The sequence below is a fragment of the Bufo bufo genome, chromosome 1 (assembly GCF_905171765.1).
Source record: "Bufo bufo chromosome 1, aBufBuf1.1, whole genome shotgun sequence".
Taxonomy (NCBI): Eukaryota; Metazoa; Chordata; class Amphibia; order Anura; family Bufonidae; genus Bufo; species Bufo bufo.
In genome coordinates, this window is record NC_053389.1 from 276,992,580 (window position 1) to 277,004,239 (window position 11,660).

The 11,660-nt window shown below is 40.8% G+C and overlaps 1 protein-coding gene across 1 annotated transcript in view; it reads right to left on the reverse strand.

Moving 5' to 3' along the window:
• Positions 1-11,443, reverse strand: part of ADRA1B (adrenoceptor alpha 1B) — a 113,004-nt gene extending 101,561 nt beyond the window's left edge. The window contains exon 1 of the mRNA XM_040439773.1: positions 10,252-11,443. Within this exon, the coding sequence (XP_040295707.1) occupies positions 10,252-11,194 (943 nt within the window). The 5' untranslated portion in view covers positions 11,195-11,443. The remainder of the gene's footprint in view (positions 1-10,251) is intronic.
• Between the last annotated feature and the right edge of the window lie 217 nt (positions 11,444-11,660).

An 11,660-nucleotide genomic window follows, 5' to 3' on the forward strand; every position in this document is an offset into this window, starting at 1 on the left:
TTAGGGCTGAAACGATTAATCAATTGAATCGAGTTATTCAACACAAAAAGCCAAAATGGTAAAGTTCACTTGACATTTGAGATATAATGTTACTACTAATGTTTATGCACTACTGTTCTAGCGCCCGTTATTCAAACGGGCTTAATGTTTATTATATATATATATATATATATATATATATAAATATTTCAACAATTAGTTAAATTAATGAATAAATAAATAAAAGATTTAATAAATTAATGAAAAAAAGATAAATAAACTGAAAGATTAAAAAAAAAAACTGGTTGCCAATTTTTTTTTTATAAATTCAACAATAGAGAAATATATAAATAAAGTCATCAATAAACAAAATACATAAATAAATTAATCAATACAGAAATATCTAAATAAAGTTTATCAATGAATAAATAAATAAATTAAAAAAATTCATCCATAAATAATTACAGAAATAAAATAATCAATAAATACATAAATACATTTATCAATACGTCTTTTGTCTGTGGAAAAAAAAAAGCTACACTATACTATATCTCTAAATAGTAATAGAAATTAGAGGGGCACTCTGTATAAGGGAACAGAGACGGTAGTTAAAGATAAAAATTTTAATCTAAAATGAGAAACATAGCATCAATCACAGAAATAAAAAGTGGCCTGATGGAAGTGAAAGTTCAAGGGTTCATAGGATATTCCCCTCTGTCCAAATCAGTCCCAGCAGATCTTAATAAACCTAGATATGGCTCCAAAATGCACAATTAAGCAGCGTCCAACACAGAGTATATATGTGATATATTGTCCAACTTCAAGCCTCCAATGTAGGCGGATAGACAGTAGTATCCAGTCCTGAAAACAATCTCTGTTCAGATGTTGTAACAGAAAAGTAGCAATCGTCTCTTACCCTATGCCGTGCTCGGCTCAATAGGATAAATCAGAGAAGCAGCCGATCCCAGCTCAACACGGCGTCCCACATGGTGTAGAGTCAGAGCGTGACGTCTCACGTGACTCACCAGCTGGAGCTGTAGTGACGTATTTAGTTTTCCTTGAGAGCACCGCCTCAGTGCGAGACTAACTGTGCAGATCACCCCGACCGGCGTAATTTCTTCTCGGTCACTTGTAGTTACTTGGGGGAAAAAGGCTCACTGTCCCAACTTGGCCCAAACGCGTTTCAGGGTATACACCCCTTCCTCAGTGGTAAAGACAGTGAGCACTAGGCAGCTTTTTATATCCTCCCAAGAAGCCAGCCATGGGTGGGACTGATCTAATTGGGACATCATGAAAACCCGGTATAGAAACCAGTTCTCTTAGGTAGCTCAAGCCATATCAAACATCTAATCCTAGAAGTTGCAGATATATTCAAAACATATAGACATAACAATATGAATGTCAGAATAATAAAAATGACAAAATGCATGAAAAAACACATGTACAGTCCCATGCGTCTACAATGTACCTTCATGCGTCATATCAAACCAACAGTAAAAATAAAATCCTCTGTTAAGAGAAATCCAGAGGATATATACAATGGTGTACCAGATCATACCACTATAAAAACAAAATATATCATAAAATGATCTAGACATATCTAAAATATATAATTGACAATGCAGATGTAATAATCATAACAAATCAAAAAAACGCACAAAAAACGCACATGCGGTCAGATACGTTTTTAATGCGTCACTGGTGCGTTTTTCTCAAAAAACAATAAAAACCTCCTATTGGGAGGTATAGAAGCCATGCAGGTCCATCCCTGCGAAATGTTGGAGATGCGAGAGCCAAGAGGGTTCCCTTTCCCATATCTGGGTACAATGCGACAAAATCGCACCATTATGGGAGAAATTTACTCTCATTCTGTCTGAAATTTACAGCTATTCTATTAAATTAGACAGAGAATTGATCTTATTAGGCCTGGCTAAACAAGATAACCGCGTAATGAGGGATAGACTTTTTCCATTTCTAATCACTACCCTTAAAGCCCTGATTCCTAAATACTGGATGAGTACCGACATCCCGACTATTAAAGAATGGCTTTCAGAAATCAATCTGATAAATAGCTTTGAAAGAATTAAATGGTCCTCTATAGGGAACTACAAAAAATACCTTGAAATCTGGTCAAAATGGAACAGTTTCATCTCTTCAGAGAAAATCAATGATTACCTAAACTGACAGGTCTCTGTTAATAAAGGTTTCTTGCTACCAGAATTTAACCTACATGTGACATTTTTCTTTGTTTTTTCTTTATGTTCGTTAACATGCTTTTCCCTTCCCCTTTCCCCCTCCATCCTCCCCCTCCTTTTCCCCTCCCTCCCCCCTTTACCATGGATAAGCAGACAACACATCTCATTTTTCTAGGAAAAGGAGGAATATGAAGATTTGCTCACAAGCTTTCAAGTATTAAAAGCCTCTTTTGTATGCTATTTGGTCATCTTGCCTTAAATCCTGCCTTGCAGTATAAAGCTGTATTGTATTTTTTACTGAAAATTATTCTGTAAACCTATATTTTGATTGACATGCTTCTCCATTGTTATGTTATTAAAATACTATTGTTTGGAAAAATTTAAATAAACTTAAAATTTACAAGAAGCCATGCAGGGTACTCAATTCACATCAGTTGAAATCTGAAAAAACTTATATTCGTGAGAGGTATAAAACTCTATCCAATTCCCACAGAGGACCTATATGGGTCGAAAAGGGTCCTCTGTGGGAATTGGATAGAGTTTTATACCTCTCACGAATATAAGTTTTTTCAGATTTCACCTGATGTGAATTGAGTACCCTGCATGGCTTCTATACCTCCCAATAGGAGGTTTTTATTGTTTTTTGAGAAAAACGCACCAGTGACGCATTAAAAACGTATCTGACCGCATGTGCGTTTTTTTGATTTGTTATGATTATTACATCTGCATTGTCAATTATATATTTTAGATATGTCTAGATCATTTTATGATGATATATTTTGTTTTTATAGTGGTATGATCTGGTACACCATTGTATATATCCTCTGGATTTCTCTTAACAGAGGATTTTATTTTTACTGTTGGTTTGATATGACGCATGAAGGTACATTGTAGACGCATGGGACTGTACATGTGTTTTTTCATGCATTTTGTCATTTTTATTATTCTGACATTCATATTGTTATGTCTATATGTTTTGAATATATCTGCAACTTCTAGGATTAGATATTTGATATGGCTTGAGCTACCTAAGAGAACTGGTTTCTATACCGGGTTTTCATGATGTCCCAATTAGATCAGTCCCACCCATGGCTGGCTTCTTGGGAGGATATAAAAAGCTGCCTAGTGCTCACTGTCTTTACCACTGAGGAAGGGGTGTATACCCTGAAACGCGTTTGGGCCAAGTTGGGACAGTGAGCCTTTTTCCCCCAACTACAAGTGACCGAGAAGAAATTACGCCGGTTGGGGTGATCTGCACAGTTAGTCTCGCACTGAGGCGGTGCTCTCAAGGAAAACTAAATACGTCACTACAGCTCCAGCTGGTGAGTCACGTGAGACGTCACGCTCTGACTCTACACCACGTGGGACGCCGCGTTGAGCTGGGATCGGCTGCTTCTCTGATTCATTCTATTGAGCCGAGCACGGCATAGGGTAAGAGACGCTTGCTACTTTTCTGTTACAACATCTGAACAGAGATTGTTTTCAGGACTGGATACTACTGTCTATCCGCCTACATTGGAGGCTTGAAGTTGGACAATATATCTCATATATACTCTGTGTTGGACGCTGCTTAATTGTGCATTTTGGAGCCATATCTAGGTTTATTAAGATCTGCTGGGACTGATTTGGATAGAGGGGAATATCCTATGAACCCTTGAACTTTCACTTCCATCAGGCCACTTTCAGGGCCCTGCTCTAGTTTTGACATATTTACTGTGTTTATATATGGATGTTTTTATTTCTGTGATTGATGCGATGTTTCTCATTTTAGATTAAAATTTTTATCTTTAACTACCGTCTCTGTTCCCTTATACGGAGTGCCCCTCTAATTTCTATTACTATTTTTTGTCTACCGTGCGGTCTGGGTGGCCTGAGAGTTGAGCACCCACATCCGTTCGGTCTATAGGTCGAGCCGCTGGCCTGTACCATTTTATACTATATCTCTATCTAACCTACACTACACCCTACACTAAACCCTATCAGCTACACTATTAACTAATTAACCTACACTATCTCACACTAACTACCTATCTGGACGCCGCACACGTGCCATGGTTTTGGTCCTCATATCATAAGAAGAGAGACTATTTGGAGTATTGTTTCAGCCCAGGACGGTTTTTCCAACGATATTTTCCGTATTTTATTGTATGGTATCGATTTTATTGATTGGCACTGTTTTTATTGTATGGATTTTTATTTGTATTCCTTGTTTATTGTATATTAAATTAATTGTTTGGTTCCAAGTACAAGTGAGTGCCCAGCTTCCTATATACCATTATTTCTTTAGTATAGTGGGTGAGTCTATATCAGCTGTGAGCACCACTGCTCTATGGTCTGACACTTTTGTGCAGCCTTACCACACTTTATATCTAAGGTACCTAACACCCTACACTGGAACCTAATCAGCTAACCTATTCCCTAACTAACCTACACTGTCTACCACTAAATATCTGGATTATATATGAGGTATCAGAAGTATTATAAAACAGCAATTCAGCACAGCACAATTATCACACTCCTCTCTCTCTCACACAACTGCATGAAACAGCACAAAATGGCTGCTGGAAATGTTCTTATATAGTAAGGGGTAGGCAGCTTTCCTATTGGTTGCTAGGGATGTTGCTAAGCTATGACAGAGATATTGCAGCCTTCTCATTGGCCCACACAAGCAAGAAGAGAGGTTACTGATGGAAAAAAAAACGTGAATATTCCAAATTACGAATATATATCACTATATTTTAAATATTCACAAATTCTCGAAGTGCTGATATTCGAGATTAGTATTCGCGATTCGAATATTCGCGCACAAAACTAGAAACTATAACACCCACTATATCATGACGGTTGCAGGAATTTAAAGAGGACCTGTAATATTAGTAACTATTTGCATTCCTCATGTAAAAACAATTCTGGATAATTTTTTTGATTAAATTCTATGTTGTGACATTTTATTTTCCTGCAAGAAGTTTAACTGAATGAATGCCAGCAGTTTGCAATAAAGGTCCATGTGGGTGTTACCAGCTGGGGGGGGGGGGGGGGGGTGTCCTTGCACAACCTTACACTGGCAGCACTGATTGGATAATGTCAGACTGTGCAGGGACACCCCCCCCCCCAACTGGTAACACCCAGATGGACCTTTATTGCAGACTGCTAGCAATTCATTCAGTTAAACTTCTAGTAGGAATATAAGAGGAACGGAATGGCATCACATAGAGTCATAAGAAAAGATGCTCCAGAATAGGTATTACATTGGGAATTAAAGTAGTTATGTCAGGAGAGGTGACAAGTTTTCTCTAAATGGGTATTCCGGTTATATAAAGTTATCTAATATTATCTATTAGATCCCTCCCTAGCAAACGAAACCCTAAAACAGTAGCACTAAAACACAGGCAAAGACTTTTTTTTTTGTTTCACAGACAAAAGACGCAGACAATCCTAGCACACAAAAACCTAAAACCCAGCAAAAGACTTTTTCACAGACTAAACAGACAGCAAAAGGCTACACTAGATTATATCTCTATCTAACCTACACTACACCCTGCACTAAACCCTATCAGCTACACTATTAACTAACTAACCTACACTATCTCACACTAACTACCTATCTGGATTATATATACCGTATTTTTCGCCCCATAAGACGCACTTTCCCCCTCAAAAGGCGAATGCTGGCAATTTACATAGCAGTCTGCGATGCTGCAGCATCGCAGACTGCAATGTATTAGTGAGGAGGGAGGAGGGACTGTAGTAGGCGGGGAGAGCGGCGGGGCAGTGCAGGCACTGTACTCTGGCCCCGCAGCTCAGTATGTACTGTATTATACGTAGTGTTAATCATCAGATCTAAACTGAATAATGATGCGCTCCCCCTGCTCCCCATGTGCTTACCGGTATTCATGAAGTAGGCGGAGCAGGCACGTGACCTCCGTGAGTTACGGCCGCCCGGCCTGCCTGCTAGCGCTTACTACAGGAGTGTGACATGTACCGGTAAGCACATGGGGAGCAGGGGGAGCGCATCATTATTCAGTTTAGATCTGATGATTAACACTACGTATAATACAGTACATACTGAGCTGTGGGGCCAGAGTACAGTGCCTGCACGGCCCCGCCGCTCTCCCCGCCTACTACAGTCCCTCCCTAGGAATATGTGAATGGGATAATGATGGGGGGGGGGGGGGGTCTGTGGATGGCATTATGATGGGGGGATCTGTGGATGGGACTGTTATGGGGGGGATCTATGGATGACACATATAGCAGTGTCATCCACAGATCCACCACCCCATAACAGTGCCATCCAGAGATCCCCCCATCATAATGCCATCCACAGATCCCCCCCACCATCATAATGCCATCCACAGATCCCCCCCACCATCATAATGCCATCCACAGATCCCCCCACCATCATAATGCCATCCACAGATCCCCCCCACCATCATAATGCCATCCACAGATCCCTCCCACCATCATAATGCCATCCACAGATCCCTCCCACCATCATAATGCCATCCACAGATCCCTCCCACCATCATAATGCCATCCACAGATCCCCCCCCATCATAATGCCATCCACAGATCCCCCCCACCATCATAATGCCATCCACAGATCCCCCCACCATCATAATGCCATCCACAGATCCCCCCCCATCATAATGCCATCCACAGACCCCCCATCATAATGCCATCCCCAGCTCCCCCATAACAGTGCCTTCCACAGATCCCCCCATAACAGTGCCATCCACAAATCCCCCACCCCATAACAGTGCATCATCCACAGATCCCCCATAATAGTGTCATGCACAGACCGCCATTAGTTCAAACCCACCAAAAGCACACCTTTTGGTAAAAAAAAAAATTTCTTCTTATTTTCCTCCTCAAAAACCTAGGTGCGTCTTATAGGGCGAAAAATACGGTATATCACTGAGCTACCTAACTAATGTACCTAACAGTGGTATATACCGTAGGAAGCTGGGCACTCACTTGTACTTGGAACCAAACAATTAATTTAATATGCAATGAACAAGGAATACAAATAAAAATCCATATAATAAAAACAGTGCCAATCAATAAAATCGATACCATACGATAAAATACGTAAAATATTGTTGGAAAAATCGCCCTGGGCTGAAACAATACTCCAAATAGTCTCTCTTCTTATGATATGAGGACCAAAACCATGGCACGTGTGCGGCGTCCCGCTACACAGGCCCAAAAAGTATCTCCAAAGTCAATAGCAACAGCAGCAATCTTTTTTTTTTTTTTTGGGGGAGGGGGGGTGTCCCTGCACAGCCTGACACTGGCAGCACTGATTGGATAATGTCAGACTGTGCAGGGACAACCCCCTCAACTGGTAACACCCAGATGGACCTTTATTGCAGACTGCTAGCAATTCATTCAGTTAAACTTCTATTAGGAATATAAGAGGAACGGAATGGCATCACATAGAGTCATAAGAAAAGATGCTCCAGAATAGGTATTACATTGGGAATTAAAGTAGTTATGTCAGGAGAGGTGAGGTGAGTTTTCTTTAAATGGGTATTCCGGTTATATAAAGTTATCTAATATTACCTATTAGATCAGTGGTGGTTCCACTGTATGGAGCCCCAACAATCATGAAAATGGGGGCTCCATACCCCTGGAGCCCCCTGAAATGAACAGAGTTCTCTGCCACTCCATTCATTTCTATGGGAGTTCCGGAGATAGCCGAGCACTGTACATCTGTGGATAGGGGATAACTTTATATAACCGAAATACCCCTTTAAGGGTACTTTCACCACTAGCGTTTTTCTTTTCCGGCATAGAGTTCCGTCCTAGGGGCTCTATACTGGAAAAGAACTGATCAGTTTTATCCCCATGCATTCTGAATGGAGAGCAATCCGTTCAGGATGCATCAGGATGTCTTCAGTTCAGTCTTTTTTACTTTTCAGGACAGAGATAAAACCACAACATGCTACGGTTTTATCTCCGGCCCAAAAAACTGAACACTTGCCTGAATGCCGGATCCAGCATTTTTTCCATAGGAATGTATTCGTGCCGTATCCGGCATTTAAAATACTGGCATGCCGGATCCGTCCTGCGCAGACCAAAAAAAAAAAAAATAAAAATAAATGCCGGATCCGTTTTTCCGGATGACACCAGAAAGACAGAGGATCCTTATCAGTCTTACAAATGCCATCAGTTGGCATTCGTTTTGCCGGATCCGGCAGGCAGTTCCAGTGCCGAATCACTCTGCCGCAAGTGTGAAAGTAGCCTAAGCCTTTTTCAGTTTTAGACCAGTAATCTTCACCCTGTGGCTATCAAATACACCCAGGACATGCAGAGACGGGTAGTTTTGCAACAAGTCAGAGACCCCTGAGTTGAGCAATTGATATGCAGTGTATATAATACTTTACTTTCTCTGCGCTTTCCATTTTTAAGATTTTTCTCGTAAAGTTCAACAAAGAACTCATGGGAATATTTCCTTATAAATGCGTAATACACATATCACCATATACAGACTTTTATGTAATGCGTAAACTTTGTGTCATACGCTGCCCTGTCCCGGAACTCGGCGTCAGAAATGATGAGAAGCTTTCTTTAGTCACATGTAACTGGAATCATTGCGCGTACCTTTATTTGGTCAACATGAGAGAATGTCTGCTGACTTTATGTCTGGGCTTAATTAAGAATAAGGGGCAATTATCTCTGTACATCTCTACAAAGGGCTGTCAATCATTAACCTACAAGAACATGGGCAGAAGCAAAAGTCTAGGATTTATACGGATAAAAAATAAATGACATTTCCCTGGTCAAATACTCAAAATGTCTTGGAGCACTACTTTCGATACAGTAGGTTTTCTACATGCCATAAAACCCTAGAGGAGACTTCCAAAAGTATACTGAACAAGACTCTGCAAAGGGTTTTCAGGTTTATGTAAAGTTTAAAGGGGTTGACCCATTTCAGACATTGATGGCATATTGCTGGGTCCCGCTCCTATCTCCAGAAAGTGGCCACGTCTCCATTCCCCTGTATTGGAATGCTGGAAATTGCCGAGCCAGCGTTCCTTCACTTTGTGGAGCCTGTTCTGGAAATAGATGCAAATCCTGTACATAGTACTGATCTCAGCAGAGAAATGAATAAGGGCTCATGCACACAAGTGTGTGTGTGCACCGTGCCCGTATCCCTTGGAAGCGACTCATAGTGCTTCCATGTGCTTCCGATCTGTGCCTCCGCTCCGTATCTTGAGGATTGCAGACCCATTCAAGTCAATGAGTCCGCATCCATGATACGGAGTGCACATGGCAGTTGCTCGTATATTGCAGACCCACTGTCTGCGGTCCGCAATGCGGCCACAGGGCACACACACTTGTGTGCATGAGTCCTAAGGTTGTATAGTCTACACAATGCTCTTTGAGCTAAACAGCCTGGACTCCAGAATGCCACAGTACATTGTAACAGTGACATTTGTAGAGAAAGACCTTATGTACTTAGGTCACAGAATATTGGATCCTGGACTGGATACAATTTTGTCCACTTCTCAGCTGAGAACAGAACTACATAAGCAGGTTCTCATTCATTGACCACAAATGCATAAGAAGCTGAGGAAGTTAAAACCAAGTATATTAGAAAGTTGTAGAACATTTCTCTATATAGTGATCAAAATTTACATAAATGCAGAAACCTCAAGAAATCTTCAGAGTACTCTCAAGTGGTTCTCCTGTCATCACTGAAGACTACTAATTTTAGCAGTACAAGATAGGTGTCCTCAGTGCCTCAAATGACTCTATTATCTTTAATAGGTTGTCACATTGTCCTTTGAGATGATTCATATTGCTTAAAGCAAATCATTAATTTCCTAAGTAACATATCTGTTCATTTGGTTGAAGAAGTTATTTGACCCCACAGAGGACTCCAGGACCCAGTAAGAATTTATGATACCAATATTCTCTGACCAAAATTAACATTACACAGAACATACTTTGGATGTTTCTGAAACCAAGTGTTCTCCCTGTTGCTTTTATAGCTGATAATAATAACAATAATAATAATGATAATAATAATAATAAGAATATATATTTTTTTAAACTAGCAAAAGGAACTTACCTAAAGGCAAAGCTATGAAGAATGGTAGCCAGCATAAGATGAACAAACCCACCACAATCCCCAGAGTCTTGGCTGCCTTCTTCTCCCTGGAGAATTTAAGTAATTTCAGAGATAAGGAACTGCGAGGCTGTTGGTTCTTGCCTTTGCTGTTGGATGATCCATCATTCATGTTTCTGCAGTGAATTCTTAGGGTCAGCTCTTTGGAGTCCATCTTTTCTTTCATGACACCTGCTTCCAGGTTCTTAGTGATCCTCTTGGCCACCACATAAACTCTGCAATACATCACCAGGATGATAGTCAAGGGGATATAGAAGGAAACCAAAGATGAAACTATGGCATAAAACGTTTCTGTGGTGATATCACACACAGCCTCATTGGTATTAGTCTGCTGCTTCCATCCCAGTAATGGTCCAATGCAGATCACTAAAGCCAAGATCCAGACACCCAGCAGAACTAGTATGACCCTTTTCCTTGTCACTATAGTGGGATACCGAAGCGAATAACGAACCCCAATGTATCTGTCTATAGAAATGGCGCAAAGACTGTAAATGGATGCTGTACAGCATAGAACATCCATGGCAGCCCAAATGTCACAAAATATCCTCCCAAATACCCAGAAGTCGGCAATCTCTAAGGTAGCAGAGAAGGGGAGCACTGTGGTGCTCAGCAACAAGTCAGCAATGGCCAGGTTGACTATCAAGTAGTTGGTTGGGATCCTCAGTTGCCTGTTGGTGACCACAGAGATGATGACCATAATGTTGCCCACTATAGCCACACAAAAGAAGGCTCCAAGAGTGAATCCAATGATCATAGCCCTTGTTAAGTCTATAGGTAAAGTACCATTGGTATCAATGTGATCGTTGAGTAGGGAACTTGTATTGTTCCATGCTAAAGTCTCATGAAGTGATAAATTCTTACCATGCATCTCCAACAGGTATTCCATAGCTGGATAATTGGTACTTAGAAGCTGGCAATACCACCTTAAAGTGATTCAGGAATTACCCAAAAACTGTCAGGGTAGAAAGACATGTCCAACATCTGCTGAGGAGTCTTCTGTGTCCTTTGTAGTATTGAGCTTAGAGGAGAAGCACATCTGCAAGCCACTGATTGAGAGCCTTATTACAGCTGGTCAGGAAGACTGAGCTGTAGATGGGATGACATGTTGCTCCACCAACTAACTGCACGTCTCAGGGATCTTAAGAAAATCGCTTTTAGCAGCTGCCTTTCTCTGAAGTGACATCACAGCAAAATGTCAGATTCTAATAAGCGGCCACTAGAGGGCGCTGCGACTCAAACAAAAACTCATTAACTGGCTGCCTAGAAGGTTAGTGACAGCTGCAGTCAAAGTTGGATCTTGCATTTTAATTATTATCTTCTTCGCCTGAGGGGTCAGCACTATATTACACAAT